General features: G+C 42.8%; 1 protein-coding gene across 2 annotated transcripts in view; it reads left to right on the forward strand.

The window, feature by feature from the left end:
- The window catches only part of znf407 (zinc finger protein 407), a 427,383-nt gene that overhangs the window by 241,760 nt on the left and 162,253 nt on the right, over positions 1–23,370 (forward strand). For both annotated transcript variants that reach the window (XM_041189572.1, XM_041189573.1), the window contains exon 5: positions 23,084–23,250. In XM_041189572.1, the coding sequence (XP_041045506.1) occupies positions 23,084–23,250 (167 nt within the window). The remainder of the gene's footprint in view (positions 1–23,083; positions 23,251–23,370) is intronic.

The following is a 23,370-nucleotide window of genomic DNA, read 5'->3' on the forward strand; positions in this document are numbered from 1 at the left end:
ACTCATCATCCTGACTTGGAAATTTATCGCCGTTCTTTCACTGTCGCTGGGTCAAAATCCTGGAACTCCCTTTCTAACAGCACTGTGGGTGTACCTACACCATATGGATTGCAGTGGTTCCAGAAGGCAGCTCACCACCACCTTCTCAAGGGCAACTAGGGATGGGCAATATATGCTGGCCTAGCAAGCGACCCCCATCCCATGGATGAATAAAAACAACATTTCTCACTCTTTGATCCCAGCCTAAAAGGAATCACTCCATCTACTATGCTCTGCATGCAAACAAGTGTAGCTAAACACAGGAGATAAAGAATTATTTCTTAAACAAGATATAATTATTATTCATTTACATGCATTTTTATTAAGACACCCTTTTAATCATTTTTAGTTTTCCATTACTATTGGTATAGAGAAATCTTGTCTCCATTTCTATATACCAGTGAAATTGTGTCATAATGTGGAAAGAATACAAGAGTTAAAGTGGCTCAATACGGCTTGTAGCACTGCACACACACCATGAAGTTTAATTTAAACTGAGAGGTGTTTAGGTTGTTTTGGATGGTGTATGTGCTTTTTTAACTGAGGCCGGTGGAATTACTTGTGCCCTTATTGGTACTTTTTGCATTATTTACTGTGCTAATAGCAAGGGGGATGCACTTTGATAAGTTAATGATCTCCTAAAAACAAAAATCGTACTCTTACTATTTAAAATAAAATTCCTATAAATATCAGAACAAACATTGTTCCGTATTTATTGTATAGGTGTTAGGAGTTTGCACCAGTTTATGAGTAGTTGCACAGATTGGTCCTAAAAATATTTTCAATAGCAGCACATCTACTAATCAAATTACTGTGTGATGTTGTGGAATAGAATCACTTGCAATGGTGCATAGTGTGGGCAGGGTGCACCTATGTTATTTCTATTACTTAAGTAATGAAGAAAAAGAAGAGAAAACTACACAATGTAGTCAAATTGTTTCCAGATGCTCACCTAATTTTCAGTAATAATCTATAAATCGTTGACTTGATGCAGGTTAAATGCGATGATGTGCTTTCTTGGAAATAGAAAGGAATGAAAGTATTTAATTTTATCCCCTCCCTTTTTTTATGTGTTTTTTTTTATTCTTCCCCCCTCTGCCATGTTTTTATGAAACAAGAGAGGAGACACTCGCTGCCTAATAATTTTCTTCCAGTATTGTCCCAAACCGTGACTCCTCACCAGGAAGTGATCAGAACATTCTGTGATAATTTGCCCTGCGTCCAGTTTATGTCTTTTCTGCCCCTCTTCTTTCCTTGTGGAAATGCCAGCATTCCACAGGGAATTCCAGAAACAAACTTAGCTTGCCAGCTCTTTTACTACAATGGGTCTGATTGAGTTGTAGACCAAAGGTCGACTCTGATTGAAAAAAATTCACAGCAAAACTCGATTGATAGAAATGTTGATATTGAAGTGCCATTTAGGACAGCTTTGTACAAACTACCCAGTGCAAATGGATACACCTATTCCTAACATCTGTGGAATAAATGAAGGAAAAATGTTTGCATTGATATTTACAGACATGTAATAAGGACATGATTTTTGTTTCCAAAGATCAATAGCCCATCAAAATATGTCCCTTACAAAAATATGCTTTTAATTTAGTTCTTAATGTAGGTAATACCTTTTACTGCACAAGTAACTTCATCAGTCTTGGCTAAAAAAAAGCGTGAGCATTACCTAAAACAATTAAAAAATCTCACTTTAGATTAACCTTCGCCTTTGGATTTGAAGCTTAGATTTTTGCTGTTGCAGCATGCAGATTAGTTTGAGGTGTGACATGTATGGTTGAGAATAAGAGCCAGTTTGGATCGTTGAAAACAAAACCATATTGTTCATCAAACCCACACACAAACACACAAAAAAACGCCACCAGCAGCTTTTTAGCGCATCAATCCTTTTTTTTTATTTTGGTCCCAAGTTCCCACCGGCGAATCGGGCAAGGTTGTACGTTTTTGCCATTTGCAGCCCATGCCCTCTCACTCAGGAATGCAGCGCAGTACTTAGATTTTTTTTGTGTGAAGAATATCTGAGTCTATGAAACCACAAACAGAAATAACGTCTTAAATGCAATCATTGTCAAGCCTGAACAATGTAATTTATCAAGAGAGCATTTCAGACTATATAATAAGTTTCATATATTAATACAATTTTTCATCCTATGTCAGGCCCTGATTTATGAATAGCTTGTGTTCTAAGGTAATCATTGAATTATAATTCAGTAATAAGAGACGAAGAACAAGAGGCTGGAACTGCTACCTTGCATTAGCTTACATACCACAGAGCTAAATTACTAAACAACCAAGGGCTAAATTATACAGTATTTCTTTTCTAATGCGAAAGAAGGCACTAGTTAATTGGATAAAAGCTAAAGCCCATCATTTTTTAAATGATTTAACAAATTTTGTACTGCACTTATTGTACACCCAGCTTGCCTCTCATTCTGTTTATTTTTCCCTCCCTTTGCAACTAAGTGAATTTTTAAAAAAAACTTAGAAAGATTAGTTTAAGATGCAAGAGTTCTATTTAATATTAAACCATAAGTTCCTGTTCTCTTTCTGCTAAGTGTGCATTTTATAGATATTGTAGATGATCCCATTATGAAGGGGCCCTTTGCCAGAGCAAAATATCTAGACACAAACAAGCTACATGTACATAACAGGGCCCTGCTTCTCAATTAGTTGTCAGTTTATTTGTGGAAGTTCTTAAACCAAAGTATCATTGTATGGAGGCAGTCACTGTTTTTTGCATTACCTGTTATAAAAAGCTTTAATTAAGTAAACGTCTGTACTCTAATCAAGATATTCCACTCATTCTAGTGCTGATTTCCTTAGTACCTTTAAGCTCCCACACCCGCCCACTAAACTTAATCTTGTATAACTGATATTGTTTGCTTGCTTCTTTGACATGTTTCGTGATTGTAATCAAGTTGAGGCATTGGGGGCTTCCTGACCCCCTTCTCCCTCTGAAGAGCAGCTGGCTGTTGTTGATCAGAAGTTGCATTGTGAACAATCACGTTGCAGAACAAATAGCTACGTTGGAAGAAATTTGTCAACTGTTCCTCAGATATCTTTTCTACCTTATCATCCATGTCTCTCTCACAAAGCTCCTCTGCCACAACAAAATTTTGCATTTATATAGTGTTTTTAATATAGTAAGACATCCCAAGGAGTTTCACAGAAGTGTTACAATTTGACACTGAGCCACATAAAGATTTATTAGGACAGGTGAACCAATAGCTTGGACAGATGTGGATTTTAAGAAGCATTTTAAAACAGGAGAAAGAAGCAGAGAAGTTGCAACGATCCCCTTAGAGATCGATAACTTTTTAAACAAAATAATTTGAATTCCCCAGTGATTAACTCAAAGGACTCGCATGACAAGATTTCAAGTTTTAAGACTTTTCCTGCAACAAACTAAAATCAACTTCAACTAAACATTACCTGGTGGGGAACTAATACACTAAACTACAGAAAAGACATCCTTTATTAGCATTTTTACACACTCAGACTCCATGCCACAGTTTTACTAGACAGCACACTCTCTGCACAATTTCAGGGTGGAATCTTCCTGTCTCGTCAGCAGCGAGAACCTTGGCGGGCAGGTTAATTTAATCTGGAGTGAGGCCATAAATTGGTTTCCTGGTGGCAGGATGAACTTCAGCAATTAAGTTCTCAGGACCTTAAAGGTGGGTCGAGCTTCCTGCCGAACGATGCGAAGAAGCCCTTTTGCGTGCAACAGCATGTCACGCATGCTCATTAAAAGGCCACCTCACCAGAATTAAATTCCCCTTCGTAATTAAGTGCCCCGTAAATAAATGAGAGTGTCCACGTTTAAAACTATATTTATGTGGTGTGCACCTGGCGAGCCTGACCTCTTCCATGGCTTGAGGTGAAAGGAGGAGTAGGGCGGAAGGCTGGAGCAAGGGCTGGACATGGGAAGCTGTCTGGGGAAAGGAAGAAACCGTTCATGGAGGGAGCTAGCGAGGGAAGGCCAGGGTGCAGCAACATGGGATGGAGGGAAGGGCCTTTCTTGTTGGGCCTGGGGGTCCTGTGGCTGGATGGGGGAAGGGGGTTTCTGGGCAAGGATGGCGAGAGAGAGATGGTCCTAGAGGTTGAGGTTAGTGCAGTCGACAGTGGGGCCCAGGTGGCTGAACTTGAGGGTACTGGGCAGCGAAGGGAGCAGTCACAGAGAAGGAGGGAGTGGCATGCGATAAAGCGGCAGGTCTAGAGTGATAGTCGGGTAGTTGATGGTTTCATGAGAGGGCATCAGAAAAGGGTGAAACAGGCTTGCTAACCTCAAGGTCAAGGGGGGCAAGGGGATGGCAATATGTGTAGGCTCAGAAGGGAGGGATGGCATGTGGAAATAAATGGTAATAGGTGCAAGAGTAATGGGGAAGGTTCAAGGGCAGCGGAGGGGAGAGGAATGTTTATATTTGTTGTGGGAGAAATGATGGGTGGATGATGGGGTGAAATTGGCGAGTGATGGGGGAAGGGTGGAAAGTGGTGGAGTGAGTCTCAAAAGTGACGCGCACCATTTTTCAATCCTTGCTTATGCAGCACAGTCACCGCGATACCTCGACGTGGGAGGAAGGCCTTTGTGGGTGGGTAGAGTTCAAGGTCAGCACACCTGGCTGACTAAAGAGACACCCTAATAACCATGAGGCAACTGCATGAGAACCATGCTCAGTTGTGTTGTCCTCTCTATGGTGAAGCCCACTTGGCAGCAGGTTTGTCCCCGACTCATGTGCCTCATAACATCAAGATCCCAGCGAGGTCTGGGGCTGCCGTTCATTCTGTGCGATTTGCCACTTGCTGCAGTCAGAAACACGGATGAAGAGAGGGAGGGAGGTGGATGCCTCCAAGGGGCACAACTGGTGAATGGCAACAAACTCCTGACTCAAAGCCTCCGTCCTCCCAGGTGAATGGTCATGGCTGACAAGGGCTCATGGGTTAGTCTTTCTATGCTGCCTACGTAATGGTCCCTCTATAGAGTCTTAAGGGTAGGGGAGGCAAGGCGAAGTCAGAAGGAGGGTTGCCACACCTGGCTCTCATCATCCTGGTCAAAGAGCAATGTCTCCATGCACAGCCATGTATGAACGGAAGGAATATCCATCTCGGTCCAAAACCTGGAAGGAATGGAGTGGGGATGCCATGGCACAGAGCTGAGCACTGGCTTGGTGGCTCTGAGATTGGAGGCAAACCTGTAAAGAATATGCTCAGCAGCAGTATTTACAGGAAACAGTCCAATGTTACTCCCAGCTTCCAACGGGCTTGCTTTTCCCTGTTTTGCTGAGCTGTAACACCGAGTACCCATCGAATGTCCGTTCCCTCAGCCTTCCAAAAACTCCCGAACTGACCTCCAGCAGTGTAGCTCACTCCGATGCATCCTTCCCCTGGTCGCAGAAGGTTTAAGGCTGGAGAGAGAGATTTGAACACAAAGATGAGAATTTTAAAACTGTGACGTTGTCAGACTGGGAGCCAATGTAGAGCAGCAAGCACAGGGCTGAAGGGTTTTGGTGCAAGTTATGGTACGGACAAGCAGAATTTTGTATGAGCTCCAGTTTACAGAGAGCTCAAGTAGGTTCTTCCCCTTACCCAGGATGTCCAATATATATTCAGTTCTATGTGACCATTCCAAAAAATGTTGACTTGTGAGCTGCTTCCCGGGAGCCCCACGTATACATGTGATTCTTATTGTATCGTAATATACTAGGTATCTATGACCACAATGTTCGATCACCAACTCTTATGATGTTATGATTTTTTATCGTGTTTTGAGTGGGTGATTGGGAATATAACCCCTTGCCACAGGCTGTAGCTACAGTGGGAGTTAGAAGCTCAAAGCTGGCTTTCAGTGTATTTGTCAAGATGTGTCCAGATAAAATCTGAATGAATCCCAGTGAAAAATCACCAATGGGAAACCTGAGGGCCCAACACACTCCTTTTTCATGTGACATCCCTTGTGTACATAGATCATTGGTATTCATAAGTAAACCGTGGAGGGAGAAATTGGATATGATGTGTCTTCTCTACAGGCATTTGAAAACAGACCAAGAATTACACAGATTGAGAGTGTTTTGACTTAGTGGAATGGTGTGAAAAACAGGTAAAGGCGAGTCGACGCCCATTTACCATCACTTCCCCCTTGACTAAAATGGGAACTAAAATAGGACGACAGTGTAAAGGTGCTCACCCACTCCCCACCCCTTCACGCCCCCCCTCCCCCACCATGCGCCCCCCCCACCACACGCCCCTCCCCACCACGCATCCCCCCACCACAAGCCCCCCCACCATGCGCCCCCCCACCACGCGCCCCCCACCACGCGCTCCCCCCACCACGCGCTCCCCACCACGCGCCCCCCCACCATGCGCCCCCCACCACGCCCCCCCACCACACGCCCCTCCCCACCACGCGCCCCCCCACCACGCGCCCCCCCACCACGCCCCCCCACCACACGCCCCTCCCCACCACGCGCCCCCCCACCACGCGCCCCCCCACCACATGCCCCCCCCACCACGCCCCCCCCACCACATGCCCCTCCCCACCACGTGGCACCCCCACCACGCGCCCCCCCCACCACACGCCCACCCCACCACACGCCACATGCCCCTCCCCACCACGCGCCCCCCACTACGTGCCCCCACCACGCCCCCCCACCACATGCCCCTCCCCATCACGCGCCCTCCCCCATCACGCGCCCTCCCCCATCACACGCCCTCCCCCACCACGCGCCCTCCCCCACCACGCGCCCTCCCCCACCACACGCCCCCCCATCACGCGCCCTCCCCCATCACGCGCCCTCCCCCATCACGCGCCCTCCCCCATCACACGCCCTCCCCCACCACACGCCCTCCCCCACCACACGCCCTCCCCCACCACACGCCCTCCCCCATCACGTGCCCTCCCCCATCACCTGCCCCCGCCAATCGTGTGCCCCCCCCCCCCAAATCATGCCTCCTCCATCTTACATTTAGACACAACTGAATTGTTATTTTAAAATATTAAATGTAAGCTCAGACCTGTGAGATGGCTTTAAGCATGTGCCACATCTGACACAATGTGGAATGCACAGATAAAATACCAGAAGAGGAAGTTTCTGTGCTTCTGGGGGCTGTAACAATTCTAATCAAGCCACAAACTGCCTATATCCCACTGATGCTCCTGATATCAGGGTATCCATAGTTAGCTCCTGGCATTCAGTCTGCCTATAGATTATATGTACACACACAAAGCATGTGTGCATGCCTAGCCTTGTCCTGACTCTTAACTGTCAGTTTGGGCTCAGTGATAACACTTTGTCTCTGAATCATAAGGTAGTGGGTTCAAGTCCCACTGTGGTGCATAGTTTAACCTGTGCTGAATTAGCTGATCTCCTCTGTAAGTGACTTCAGCATCCCTGGATAAGGAATGGAAAGAATCAGCAATCCAGATTGGCGAAGGAATGACCTTAATTCATTCAGTGCACAAAGACTGACCTCTGCAGTGATTTCTCCTAGAGTGGAATATTCTTCAGCTGCTCAGTGCCTGAGCACATACATGATTGGCCACTTGGTTAAGATATCAGAAGACCACTGGCTGGTTTAGAATCACCCCTCATACCTTTGAGGGGAGGTGAGAGGGCAGCAAAAATACTGAAATCCACAATGTGTAACAAAAAACCCCTGCGTGACTCAGTTGCTGGTCAAGGGTTTGTGTGATTTATGTTACTACCATGCTTGTGAATGAAGTTCAGTATTCATATGTTTCTGTATCTTACACATTCAGAGGCCACAGAGAATCAGAAAAATACACTTAGCTCTGCATTGTGCATTCTCTCGTCTATTTTATAATATATAGAAGTTGAAAGTTATGAAAAATAATTTCTACGTATTGATTAGTACAGAATAGAGGAGCTACAAAAGACTGCCAGTATTCAAATATATATATAGTACTGAAAATAATGTAATTATTAAAAAGCCATTTTAAGAACTGAGTGAAAATGCCTCTTAAGTGGATCATGTGGCATTGCTGAAAGGTTTACAAATAACGCCATTGTAAAAATGTCTCTGAAATTTAGCATTTGCATACAATTGTGATAGTACTTAAGTCTTGTTTCAAGGCTCATTCTTTTTGAGAATTTGTTAAGTCATAAATCCAAGGTGAATAAAATGCCTCAAAGATGATTTTGCACATTAGCTTAGAAGACCAGAGAGGTAATTCTGTGTTTCTGTGAGTTAGGTTCCTGTTGTAAAAAATTAGGATAGCTGTTTCATGGTCACACTTTGCGCTTCTGACACCAAGTACTCATATTCATTCGTTTTATAGCATCTTAGATGGAACTGATGTTTGAAGGGGTTGCCTTGCAATTTATTGGTGGCCTGTATCAATATGGGATATCAATATCCAATTATGGTACACCACCCCATAGCTGCTTTGAGTAAATAAAACCCTGTCAGTTAAAATAAATGAAAGCAACAATGTGAATATTTCAGAAACAAGTGTCACAGCAGACCCAACGCAACATATTTCATCTTGATTGTTCCTGCACACAGATCTGAGGTTAAAATCATAGAGAACGATACAGGAGTTAATCATTGAGTTTTTTTTTATTAATTGTAGTAGAAAGTTCTAAAATTGTTCCATTTAGCAGATGCTGTTCCTTTTTGAAATGAAAAGGAAATATATACAGCACAAACGACATTCCTGTACCCATTTTTTTTTAAAAAAATGCCACTTCAACATAAATTAGCTTGTAGCATAGAGGTTAGCGCACTCATTTCATGCCACGTTGATTGCAGGTTCGAATCTAGATGCTGATTAACCAATTTGTGTCTCTAATGAGCTTTGTCAGTTTTCAGCTAAGCTGATGTCTGATATGACCAACCTTGAGGTGATATTCCAGACGTTGGTAATTTTGATGCTAGGCTACTGACGTCCAGATAAAGTGCAATACCTCAGTTGGGTGGTTGGGGAATGCGAGCCTCCATTTCCCCAGAATCGATTTAAATTGGTTTCAGGAAGGAGGGTTGGTAATGGATTGTCATTGGATGGCTGGATGGGCCCAATTAATTGTAGTCACGGTGCTTTTTTCCCCCATATAATTAAAATTATTAATATGCATGGAGGAGCAAGTTACAATTAGAGCAGAAGAAATTGGGCAACAGGAACCCAAGGCAAGCAAGTGTTGCAAGAGGATAGCAACATTGGTTGTTCCCATGTGGATCATTGCTCTTCTTGACAACACTCCCTCAAAGGTACAAGCTACTTTTAAGACAGTAAAACCCTTTCTTTGTATAATAAAGGGTGTAATGTTTGCATCAGCATGTCCAGATTTCCATCCATGTAGTACCTTATCCAAAGATTAATTTCCTACTTATCACAGCATGGTCTACATGTGAAAATTACAACAGAGCCTACGCTTTTAAAATACTCCACTGGCTGTGAAGCACTTTGGGCCACAGAAGACACTATAGAAATGCAAGCATTTGTTTCTCCTGCAACTCACCATCTGGATTGCGATAGTACATTAAAAACAAAACTCCCCACATGGGTGGTAATTGACAGACTTGCGAGAAAATTAAGCAAAACCCTAAAGTGCAACATCCAGGTAAAGACACCTACTCTTCACTTCCTTTCCAAAACCTGATTCTCCATGCCAAGCAGTAGAAAAGCCTAAAACAAAAACAGAATTACCTGGAAAAACTCAGCAGGTCTGGCAGCATCGGCGGAGAAGAAAAGAGTTGACGTTTCGAGTCCTCATGACCCTTCAACAGAACTTGCGTTCGAGTCCAAGAAAGAGTTGAAATGAGTAGAAAAGCCTGTTGAGCAACTGCTCAACAGCCAAGTCAGTGAAGACTGAATTTCTGCCACTTGAACTAAGAATTGGATTAATTCAATCTTTAGTGGATAATCTAGATGAAAGGGCCTCCAGTGTGGATGAATATTACCATAAGGGGGAGCCTTTATTTTGATTCCACAGCAATGTACTCTGGCCTTCAGCGAATGCGCCTAGAGAATGGTTTAAGCTGAGCAAGCTCATGAAGGAAGAGGCCTGGTGGAATATTGTGCAGCATCTGTGTCCCATGGACTCTGCTTATGAGGAAGAGGTAAAGAAAGTTGGTAAAGCAGTCATAATAATGAGAGGTTTAAATGGAGACCATTTTTAGAATTGTCAGACCAAAAGAAGAGGTTTAATATATGATATTGCCATGGCCTCTGTAATAAAATCGCAATTTACAGCTAGTATCCTGTATTAGTCTGCTGATGTTTCCCTTAAACTGTGCTAATTTACAGTCTTCTGTGCTACAGGGTCAATTTAGCCATCTCTATTTAAAAGCTGCTAGGATAGCTGCTTGAGCCTCAAGTACTGCATGGGCAGAATGATAACCAGGCATTGATGGGTATTGTGTGCCAAACTCGTGAATATCATCAAAAGATGGAGCTTGAGTCTGAGAACAACACTAGCGCACAAACTATCACAAGCACCACTGTTCAAAACAGGACACAAATTACATAGTGTTTGCAACATAGAAACAAGCTATTTGGCCCAGCAAGCTCATGTCGGTGTTTAAGCTCCACACGAGTCCCCTCCCACCCTTCATCACCTGACCCCATCAACTTTTCCTCATAGGGACCAAAAAGGGCATTTATGCATGGCTGAAGTGTAAAACAAATACTTTACATCTGTCTTTACCAAGGAAGAAGATGCTGTGTGGGTCATGATGAAAGAGGAGGTAGCTCAGACACCTGAAGGATTTAAAATTGATAAGGCTGCCTTTACTTAAAATTGATAAGACACCAGGACTGGATGAGATGCCTCCAAGGATACTGAAGGAAGTGAGAGTAGAAATTGCGGAGTCATTGGCCATAATTTTTTAGCCCTCCTTAGACTTGGGCGGTGCCAGAGGAATGTTACACCTTTGATCAAAAAAAGGATGTAAAGATAAGCCCAGTAACTACAGGCCAGTCAGTTTAACCTCGGTGGTAGCAAAGCTTCTAGCAGTGATAATTCAGGACAAAAGTAATAGTCACTTGGACGAATGCAGGTTAATTAAGGAAAGCCAGCATGGATTTGTTAAGGGCAATCACGTTTAACGAACTTACTTGAGTTTTTTGATGAATTAACAGAGAGGATTGTTCAGGGTAATGCTGTTGATGTGCTGTACATGAACTTCCAAAAGGGATTTGATAAAATTACGTACAAGTGGGCAAAGTTAGAGCCCATGGAATAAAAGGGACAGCAGCAACATGGATATGGATTTGGCTCAGTGACAGGAAACAGAGAGTAGTGGTTAATGTTTTTTGAACTGGAGGAAGGTTTATAATGGAATTCCCAGGGGTCTGTGTTAGGACCCTCTGGTCTTCCTAATACACTTTAATGATCTAGACCTTGGTTCACAGGAAACAATTTCAAAATCTGTGGATTTGGAAGTACTGTGAACTGTGAGGAGGATAGTGTCAAACTTCAAAAGGACATAAGTTGATGAGATGGATGAACAACTGGCAGATAAAATTTAATGCAGAGAAGTGTGAAGCGATTCACATTGGTCGAAAGAACATGGAGACTGGAATTTTCAAGCTCTTCACACCGGTGGGATTTTCTGCTGCCACCGATGTGAGTGGAGGTTTCAATGGCTCGACGGCCCCGCAGCGGGGGAGGGGGTGGCTGGAAAATTCCAGCCGGAGAGGCAATATTAAATAAAGGGTACAATTCAAAAGGGAGTGCAGGAGCAGAAGGAGGGACCTAGCTGTATACGTGCATAAGTCATTGAAGGTGGCAGGGCAGGTTGAGAGAATGGTTAATACAGCATACAGTATCCTAGGCTTTATTAATGGGGGCAAGAACAAGGAGATTATATTAAACTTGTATAAAACATTGGTTCAGCTCCAACGGGAGTATTGCATCCAGTTCTGGTTGCCGTACTTTAAGAAGGATGTGAAGACATTAGAAAGAGTGCAGAGAAGATTCACGGGAATGGTTCCATGGATGAGGAACTTCGGTTACATAGCTTGGAGAAATTGGGACTGTTTTCCTTGGAGAAGAGAAAGTTGAGAGGTGATTTGATAAAGGTATTCAAAATCATGAAGGGCCTGGACAGAGTAAATAGGGAGAAACTTCACATTGGTGGAAGGAATTGGCAAAAGTAATTGGCAAAAGAAGGGTGACAAGAGGAAAATCTTTTTCATGCAGCAAGTGGTTAGGATCCAGAATGCACTGCCTGAGAGTCTTTGCCAAGGCTGTACAGGAGAAGGAGCGACAACCAAGAACAAAATGAGAGAAAACCCAATGAGGAGATGAAAAACTGATTTGGTGAATAATTGACGGCAGCAGTGCTGCTTCTGATCCCCAATTTGATGGCTGCAAAAATGGATATTCTGTGTTATGAGGTGGGCGCAAAGAGGGTTAACGGGTGTTGATCACCAAGATGTTTGCTGTGTCTAAACCTTGCTGGAGGTAGTGACTAGGCCCCCAGTACATTTAGGACATTCTAAAGATGAAGAAGACACACACTTTAAGCAACCTGGCACTATGAGAATACCCGACAGTATGATGTATCAGGTCCAAAATCCAAAGTTTCTATGATGCAAAGTGTTGTCCGTCAACATCATTTGATCACTCATGCCAAGCCTTCATCTTTCAGTCATGTTCCTGCACCTAATACATACACATACCTCATCAAGACACACAGTCAAAAGGCAAAATTGTTCCTCTCTCCTAATTCAGCCTTCTCTTGCACCTCAAAAGACTACTGAATTGTTTCTTGTACCTTCAGCTATGTCATGTTTAACAGTCACCATTCCTCTTGGTTGGCCAGTGGTTTTGTAATTTTTCCCCACCTTTTTTCAGGTCACCCATATATACCATTTTTTTTTCCGTGCAGCTTGCCCCATCCTGCTAGTATTCTGTTGTTAACCACCCAATAATTATTATGAGTATAAAAAAATCTTTTACTTTAACCTTTGTTTCATGGCATTTCCAAGCTGAAAATTCCATCTGGCAGCTCCATCTTGGCCCAGCCTTGCTTTTTCTGCCTATCTCGCCAAGCCCCAATCATTCTATCCCTAAGCACGATGATGCTTTCTTTCTGAATGCATCTTGGTTTCTCTGAGTCATGTCGTTTGGTACGACCTTGTGTACCCTTACTAGACTTGTTATATGATCTAGGCTGACATTTCAGTACAATAATGAGGGAATTCTGTGTTGCCTTTCAAATGAGGCTTTAAACAAGTTCCAATCAACCGTCTCTGGCCGATGTAAAAGATCCCTTGGCACTATTTTGAAGTAAAATAGTGGAGCTCTCTCTGTTGTCTTGGTCAATATTTATCCCTCAACCATCATCACTAAAAAAAGAACAGCTTTTCTGTTATTATCATTTTCCTGTTTGTGGTAGCTTGATGTGCATATAATGACTGCCGAGTTTCCTACATTACAACAGTGAATACACTTCAAAAAGCTCTTAATTGGCTGTGACACATGTTAGGATGGTCTGAGGTAATTAATGACACTATATAAATGCAAGTCTTTTTTTCCAGTCACCAAAATAACTTCCCATCCCATGCAAAGCCTCTACACAGTTACAAGTAGAAGTGTAGGGAAAGGTGAGGTTGGGCTACACCAGCAACACAAAAACAGGCTCGTAGTAAGTCCAACAGCTGATGTTTCGCCACGCCAGTTTTTAATTTCCATTGACTTGGAAAATATTACCAAGATTTTTAATTTCAAACTGAGTAAAGCCATGGCGAGATCAGGGCCAGGATTTTTCCTATGGCGGGTGGGTTGGGCGGGTGGGGGTGGGCGCGGAGCTGATCGCTGCTGCCATTGGACCAATTAAGGCCTGCCCAGCGTGACAAGCGGGGGGGTTGGGGGGGTGTGGGGGGAGGGGGGGGGGGTGGAGGTGAGAGTCTGGGCCTACGCTCTTTTGTGCATGCGTGCAAAAGAGCACAGCAATCTCCCTGAGGCTGCCTCTGGGAGATCGATTAGATTATAAAACATTTTAATAAATGAAATAAAAATTTACGTAAACATTTCCCCTCATGTGAGATGTTTGTGAAGTCAGGGAAATTTTATTTAATTATTTTATAAAAGCTTCAGGAAGCCTCAACCCGCCCGTGGATGAGGTTTCCTGAAAAACATAAAGGCTGCTTGGGCTTTTTGCCTGCCCCACCACCCCGCCTCCCAGCCAGCCTTCAGGTTGGACGGGCTGCGTTCTAAAGTACTACAATTAATCCCTTAATGGCCTTAATAGGCCCTTAACATTTCGGTGGGCACGCAGCCAACTCTGGCGCGCCCGCCGAACGAAACATCGCGATGATATCAGGACGCACGCCTGTGTCATTTTTACGCGTCAGCGTGTCGGGCCTGGCCCCCCACGCCAACCGAAAGATTCAGCCCCAGGGAACGAGTCTCCAAGCAGAATATGAACTATCGTTCTGTGAACTTCAGTGGCAACTAGATTGGGCAATGGTGAGGAATTGGCTGCCAGTGCCTGTAACGAGCCTGTGTCGCAATGCTGCTTAGACCGATATCACCCCCTAAAGTGAGAGCATTTGAGACAACTGATATTCACACACAGTTCCATATTCAAGAGTTCAGCTGGGAGAGCTGTAGCGACTGGATTCTCTGTGCATTTGTTGTTTCCATCCATAAAAGCGCAGCTGTAAAATATATACATCTATAGTATATAAAAAAGCACAGTAGTGTTTAATCTTGTTTCTGCCAATGTGTGCACTGTATCAGTAACATTACATTTAATCGAGAATGTCGTGATTTACAACGTGTATGCTATCTCAGTTCAGTCATATGTACCCCACAATCACCTGATTTACAGCATGTATGTTGTATCTGTATTCTTCCTTTTAACCTTGCTAATGGTGTGAGAGTAAAATCATATCACAATGTGCCAGCTTTTGCTGCATAACCTTTTAACCCTTAGCAGAATAACTTCTCATTTTTCATGAGAGGTGCAGCCCTGTATTCAGGTTTTGATCTTCCAGTACTGTTTCGTGCTCACTGCAGTTACTGAGTTGCAGTAGATATGTGGCCACTCTCGGCAGAGTTCTGCGCTCACCAAACCCAGAAGAGGACTGATTGATGCTTTATGATGACATTCATTAGCCTTTTGAGTAGGTCATTGGCAGTATGAGGTGCAAGTATGAATTATGGATTTTTCAATGTATAAAGCAAGCCCTTAAAAGTGGAGTTTATGAGTTTTACTTGAGTGCTGCTTGTTTTTAATTGGATACTGTTGTTGGTGTATATGCATCACTTAAGTGAAAAACAAATGTTCCCCAAGATCCTGCAAATTAAAACACAAATCAGCCACCACTTACCCACAAAAAAAAAATCTGAGGTATTGCCATTAATGAAAATGACTCTGTGAGTCAAGACAGGATGTCATTCTTCAGTAAAGGTGGAGTAACGGTCTAGTGAAGTAACCAGATAGCAAAATCTGGGAAAAGCTGCCAGGCATATCCTTGTTTCATGAGCAGCAGGCAAACAGTGTTTTATCTGACAGACAGCGTGTAAATCTGTTCACAGAATGTCCAGATGTTTAGTTTCCAACAGTCACTATAATAATATCCTTATTCTCTTCAGTTAGAGCGATAACATCACTTAGCAGAATGCAGACGGATGACGCTCTAGGACTGTGAATGTAGTCAACACAGCAGAAAATAAAAACGGAAACATTGTCGTATGATCAGTAATATTTAAATTATTTTTGTAATTGTGTATTTTTTCGTTTTGCCCCTTCAGGATGGAGCTATTGTAAGATGTGCATCAGCCAAAAAATTGCCAAAAAAATCTTCAACTGATTGTTCCAGCTTTTATCTTAACCTTCTGTTGAGCTACAGTTAGTTGGATGATTCTTATTTTAAAGTGGCAAAGAGCCTATAATATACTGGGCTCAACATTGTTTTGTACCGGGACTGACTAGATGTACTGTTATGTTCAGCACAGTTGCTTTAAAAGCTACTGGCAACATGACATCATGGGGAATTGAGAAGCATGAGAAATGTCGTGCAATGTTTTGGAGTGAATCCATAAAATAACACAGCCCGTTCGGCCCATCGAGTCTGTGCTGGTTAGAGTAACCCACCCTTTCCCCAATATCCCTGCAATTTTTCCTCTTTCAAATATTTATCCAATTCCCTTGAGAAAGCTACTGTTTCTACCACCCTATCAGGCAGCGCATTCCAAATCCTTAACCACTAGTTGAGGAAAAGTTTTTCCTCGTTTCACCTCTGGTTGTTTTGCCTATCATCTTTAAACTGTGTCCTTTGTTTATCAATCCTTCAGCCACTGGAAATTTTCTCTTTATTCTCTTCATGATTTTGAACACCTCTATCAAATCTTCACTTTGTCTAAGGAAAACAACCCCAGCTTCTCTAGCCTGTCCACCTAACTGTAATCCCTCATCACTGGAAACATCCTAATCTCAAATGTACCCTTTCCAAAGCCTTTGTGTCCTCGTGTGCTGCCTTCCATCTGTATCACTCAAATTTATGACCTAGAGAAGTGATATTAGCGTAGCTTTTGTTACTCTTTTAGGCTGTACGAGCACATATCGATATAGCAGCCGATAGGATTGACGAAGGAAGCATTAGCTGACTATGTAAGCTGTAACTGACTCCTGCTCTGGCTTTACTCTGGTCAGGAGTAAAGCAGGGTTCTATTGCAGCAGTGAGATTTTGCCATTCAATGTCAGAAAGTTGTGTTACAATAATATTCCATTCAGTGACTCCCTAGTTATCATGGATTCAGACAGCACCAAGGGAGACCATTCAGCCCATTGTGCCTATACCGACTCTTTGAAAAAGCTCTTCAATTTTTTTTATTTGTTCATGGAACGCGAGTGTCACTGGTTAGGCCAGCATTTATTGCCCATTTATTGAGAACTGGGTGGCCTGCTAGGTTACTTCAAAGGGCGTTTAAGAGTCAACCCACATTGCTATGGGTCTGGAGTCACATGTAGGCCAGACCAGGGAAGGAAGGCCGGTTTCCTTCCCTAAAGCATTAGTGAACCAAATTAAAACAGAATTACCTGGAAAAACTCTGCAGGTCTGGCAGCATCGGCGGAGAAGAAAAGAGTTGACGTTTCGAGTCCTCATGACCAAATAGGTTTTTCCAACAATCGACAATGATTTCATGGTCATCATTAGACTTTTAATTCCTGCTTATTTAAATTGAATTCAAATTTCACCATCTGCCTTGGCAGAATTTGAACATGGGTCCCCAGAGCATTACCCTGGGTCTCTGGATTGCTAGTCCAGTGACGATACCACAATGTCACTGCCTCCCCTTATAATTCCTTGCCCTTTCCCCATTGCCCTCCAGATTTTTCCTTTTCAAGTATTTATCCAACTTCATCCTGACAGTTTATTGAATCTGCTATCACCACCCTTTCAGGCAGTGCATTTCATATCTTAACAGCATGTTGCGTATTTAGAAAAAGAACTCCTCATTTACTTTCTGCAATTTTGCCAATTAACCTGAAATCTTTGTCCACTGGTTACTAACCCTTCTAACAGTGAAAATAGTTTTTCGTTATTTTCTGCATCAAAACCCTTCACAGTTTTGAACACCTCTGTTAAATCTTCCTGTAACCTGCTCCGCTCTAGGGAGAACAAGCCTTTCTCCTCTAGCCTTTCTACATAACATAGGAAAATTGAACCCATATTAACTAATTAATATGTTAATAGCTGTCAAGCATTTAAAATTTTCCATTGAATCATTTAATTGTTGCTGAAAGAGTTAAACCCACCCAACTTCTAATATAGGTACCATCGCCAATAATCTAGAGACATTACCAAAGCAATCTCTTGCTTCCTCCACTTGGTGCCATTCCCACTCCTAATTCCACCAAATGATCTGAAACAAATGAAAATAAAATTATGAGCATCAGTTTTGTCTTCTTGTGTCTGCTGCATTCCAGGTCCAGCTTTGATCTAAGAACTTTGGCACTATTCCGAAGAAAGACAGAGGAGTTACCCTTAGTGTCCTGCCTAATATTTATCCCTCAATCAACATTGCTTAAAAACAATACAGATGATCTGGCCATTATCACACTGCTCTCTGTGGGAGCTTGCTGCGCACAAATTGGCCGCTGCATTTCCTACATTACAACAATGACTAAACACTTCAAAAGTACTTATTCATTGGCTGCGAAGTGCTGTGTGAATTTCTGAGGTAGTGAAAGGCACAATATAAATGCAAGATTTTGTTTTCATAGCGGCTTAGCTTAATATCCTTTCTGATGTTCATTGAATATGAAACAAAAGCTGCAAGAGAGGTATAATCAGAATACTGTTGCTTTGACTCCTTTTCTCTCTCGCATGCATCTCTTTAAAATAATACTTACTGTCAGATTTACTGAAAAACCTTTGAAATGTGTTCACTTATTGTGATGAGGACAGAGAAATTGCCTGATGTTCACTATGGCAGCATATAGGTACCAATTCCTTTGATACTGAAGGATGCAGAATCACCTCTCCAAGAACTCTCCCTCAACCCATCTGGCCAGAATTTTTCTGTCGGCGATTTGGGGGTGGGGCCCGCTTGCCGATGGGAAAATGATGTGGGATGATGTCGGGAGGAACCCCCGACGTCATCCCGCCCCATTTAAATCCTTAGGAAGGCGGGCGGACAGTGAAATCAGCTGTCCGCCCGCCGACCTGTCAATGGCGGGATGGGATAATTAACACACTTAAAGGCCCTGCCCGTCCAACCTTAAAGTTGGTGGGCAGGCCAGGAGCCCCAGTGGGCAGTGGAAAAAACATGAAACCCTTATCCAGCGGCGGGATGAGGTTTCATGTCTGTTTTAAAAATCTTTAATGAACTTTATGTCATATTTATTAACACGTCCCATCTCATGTGACATTGTGTGAAAGAGCTCACTTTGAAAGTTAGGGAATCCCTCTCCCCCCCACCCCCCTCCCAGCCCCGGCACAGGAAGCGCATAGCGTTTCCCATCAGGCAGCCCGCCCACTTAAGATGGTGGCAGGGCCTGTTTCGGCGGCGGAGTTCGGCTGCCCGCCCGCCGCCGAGCTGGTGGGGTCCACCCGCCTATCGAGGGCTAAATTCTGCCCCCTGTGTTTGCAAATTGCCATCCATTTCCTATCTTCCTTTTCTGTCAACGACTTAAATATGGTGCCACCTCCTAAGTTCATGCAATGTCATGTTTGAATCTCCCCAATCAAGTTCCCATCCCTTGGAGTGAAAAGCAGAGGACACAGTTTAAAGATGAAACCAAAGCAAGCCCCAGCCAAAATCAAAATGACGTCTGATTAATGACGGCTAAAAATAAAACCCACGGAATAAGGCCCAACAACACTCAAGAAGCTTGACGCCATCCAGGACAAAGCAGCCTGCTTGATCAGCACGCCATTCACCACCTTGATAATTCACTTCATCCACCACCGTGCACATTGGCAACAGTGTGTACCATTATACTAGATGCACTGCAAAAACTCGCTGAGCCTCCATCGACAGCACCTTCTAAATCCGTGACCTCTGCCACCTAGAATGACAAGGGTATCTGATGCATGGGAACATGGCCATCACAATCCCCGCCCCCCCCCCAAAAAAAAAGCTGCACACATTCCTAACTCGGAACTATATCGCTGTTCCTTCACTGTTGGGCGAAAATCCTGGAATTGCATCTGTAACAGCTCTGGGTGTACCTACACCACGTGGAGTTCAGTATTTCGAGCAGGCAGCTCACCACCACCACCTCAAGGGCAATTCAGGGGATGGGCAATAAATGCTGGCCTTGCCAGTGACACCCAGATCCCATGAAAGAATGAAAAAAAGGGAGCTTTTTAAAGTTGGTCTACTTCCAACGGCAGCAGAGACAAAAATATTGAAATTGTGTACATGACCTATTATTGACCGCAGAGAGATCAGAAGTAGTCAGTTAACCTCAGCATCACAGAAGTGACCAGGAATCCGAAAGCCAATAGCTAAGGGCATTATTATACACAGGTCATTTTTGTAACTTGAGGGAGCAATCGTTACCTTCCAGCTCAAAAATGGCAATCGATATTTGTTTTATTTTACCCTTAGAGTCAATTTGTTTCAAAATCTGAAAGATTTCACCCATTTTCCTCAGGCCATAGGCTGTCGCCTGTCACATCAGTGGCTGGTAGTTTTAGTGCCTGTTGACATGAATCATTGATAATGTGTCCATGTGCGTGTAGATATAATTAGTTTCTTAGTTGGAAGTGAGACATTATACTTCAGCTAAATGTACAGAATAAGTCCAGGACTGAGCTGTTGAATATTTTGCTGTTTTTTTTCCATTCATTAAACTATAGTTTTGTAATTATGTGTTACAACGGCAGATGCTGGTGAAACGGAACTTTAAACTGTGTAATCCAGGGACCATTTTTCTTCAAATGTTTTTTTCTGAAACTTTGAATGCCCAATTAATTTTTTGCTTATAGAGGTTCTTTTCTGTAGTTACTTATGTTATCCCCCCACCCCCCCACCTCCACTTTTGGTACTGTATCATCAAGTATTTTCATAAGAAATTTTTAATTCAGTGATATTTCGGGGTCGGCGCAATCTTCTGGATGTAATTTTGATCACCTAAGGGGGTCACATAGGAATTTTCTGTCTTTCCTTTCTCCCTCCTAATATGCCCTGGTGGGGAATTTCTGTATTTTGATGCGTGAGGAACCAGAACTGTGTGGAACCAGCTGCATGGACCAGAGGGTCCATTCCTGTTTGTCATTGTTCAGATGTGGTCTTCCACATTCTACCCTCCATAAACTTGAGGACATCCAAAACTATGCTGCCCGTTTCCTAACTCACACTAACTCCCATTCCCCTATCACCCCTGTGCTCAATGACCTACATTGGCCCCTGGTCAAGCAACATCTTGATTTTAAAATTCTGATCCTTGTTTTCAAATCCCTCATGGCCTTACCCCATCTCTGTAATCTCCACCAGTCCCACAACCCTCCAAGATAACTGTGCTGCTCTAATTCTGGCCTCTTGAGCATTCCTGTTTTAATCACTCCACCATTGGTGGCATATTCAGTTGCCTACGCCCTCAGTTCTGTTTATTTCCTCCCTCAACCTCCCTACCTCACTTTCCTCCTTCAAGATGCTCCTTAAAACTTACCTCTTTCACAAAGTTTTTGGTTATTTGACCTAATATCTCCTTTGTGATTGTATCATATTTTATTCTATAACACTCCTGTGAAGCACCTTGGGGCATTTTATTAGGTTCAAGGTGCTATATAAATATAAGTTGTTGTTTGTATATCTCCCATATGATTATCTAAATGTTTTGTGAGGTGATCTTTGTTTCTCAATTTGTGTGCAATCCCGTGCAGTTAGCTTAAATTACTTGGCATTTGCTATCCTTTTTATAGGACTTTCTATGTTCCTCAGTTGCATAAACAGCTTTAATATTGGGGTTTGCAGGATTTGGTACCAATGGCTGTGAAGGCAAACAGTAAAACTGCAAATGCTGGAAATGCTCACCAGACCAATGAGCATCTTCAGCAGAAATGATGGCTTAATATCTTGAGTATGAATCTGCAAAAGACTATGCGATCTTATTCTTATGCTGATAAACCTGAAATTTCAGGTTTTCATGCATAATATTGACGGATGGGAGTTTACTTTAACCAGCTGTTTGGCACTGATCTTTTTACAAGATAATTTAAGTGCCCATTTCTCCTCTGGTAGCTGGACAGAATTTTAAATCCATCTCTGTCAATGCTGAACAGACAGAAGCATCACATTCAGCAACACTATAGGGTGTGGAATGCTAAACACCTCATCTTTTCCAGATTTATTTGTATTTTATATAAATTACCTGTTTATATTTTGTACAAGAAAACATATGGCATAATTATCTTAATTAATGACATTGAAATACCATTTATATAGGATGGTCTGCTAGAAGGAAGATTTACAGATATAACAATATTTATACTGCACATTCTGTAACAAGCCATGGTTATTACTCTTCAGCCTATTAAATCTCAGAGGGACAGGGCAGCCTATCTGACAACAGCACCAGGTTAATCAATGCCTCTCACCACATGGAGTCCAGCCTATTGAGGTTTGTCTCGTCATCATCCAAAGATGTGGAAATGGGGCACGATTCAGCATTGATTGTAGCTCCAGGCTTTGCACCTAACGTGTGAACATGTGCACCTTGGCAGTGGTAAGGGTACAGAGATTATTGAACCAGGCAGGAAGAGTATTTGATGAGCAGTTCTTTCTTGACGAAATCTGCTCTCGAAGAATTTTGACGAAATTGAAGAGTATCACAAACAATGAAGAACACCCCATGTCTTAGTATTACTGCTAGTTACGTTCAGGGAAAAGGCTGCAGTCCCTCAGATGCAGGACAAATCGGTTCTTAAACTCGTTTGTGCCCTTCTTTATAAGAACTTTTAACAGGAGTTTAATGTATGGATCAAGATATGCATTCACAATGGGACTCACTGACTGATTATTTTACTGCACTGGTTAGTTTTTAATACATATTTTAATTAAAGTTAGACCTCCTGTGATAGGGTAATTTTCTTTCTTTTTATTGGTATTAGTCATTTATATGTAATCTTTAAATGAACAAGCAATTGTACCGAAAATGAATTTCCATATGGACAGTAAATTGAAATTGAATTGAACTGAATTGAATTTTGGTTAAGTTCACACTGCCATGATTGGTTGAGTAACCTTGTGTGGATGGCTTTCCATTTAGCCTTTGCCCTGACAGCATGCGCCCTGGATAAGTGAGGGGTCTGTACAGGTGAAATCTATTCTCACATTTGCCTTGGGGGTAACTGGACTGTAACAGAATTTTTCAAACCCTTTGGGTCCAACCGCAGAGCAGAGAATAAATGGATGAAGTACCGGGTCTCGACAGAAAAATCAATGCCTGGTTATATAGACGTGACAGGCCCAGCCTGCAATGCTGTCTGCACTGAGTCTGTACAGTGGCTACAGTTCATTTTTTAGAACGCTGTGGCAGTATTATGTGTGTGCAATATTTTTTTTCCCTGCTCCTTATGTTTTATATCCCTCCTTTATTTTTGCAACAGGAAATTTGTGTGCGAAATTTGTGACCGGACTTTCACAGAGAAGTGGGCCCTGACCAATCACAAGAAGCTGCACATGGGCCAGAAGCCATTCAAGTGCACTTGGCTGACGTGTCACTATTCATTCCTCACAGCATCTGCCATGAGGGATCACTTCAGGACTCACACAGGTTTGCTCTTTTAACAGGCTGTGAAAAAAACAGTTGTTAAATCTGTAAGCAATGTCCATTTAGAAAAGGGGAATTCAAGTGCTCTTTGAATTCATTCAAGCTGGCGCATGTCGCCGTTTT

This window comes from Carcharodon carcharias, chromosome 6 (genome assembly GCF_017639515.1).
Source record: "Carcharodon carcharias isolate sCarCar2 chromosome 6, sCarCar2.pri, whole genome shotgun sequence".
Lineage (NCBI taxonomy): Eukaryota > Metazoa > Chordata > Chondrichthyes > Lamniformes > Lamnidae > Carcharodon > Carcharodon carcharias.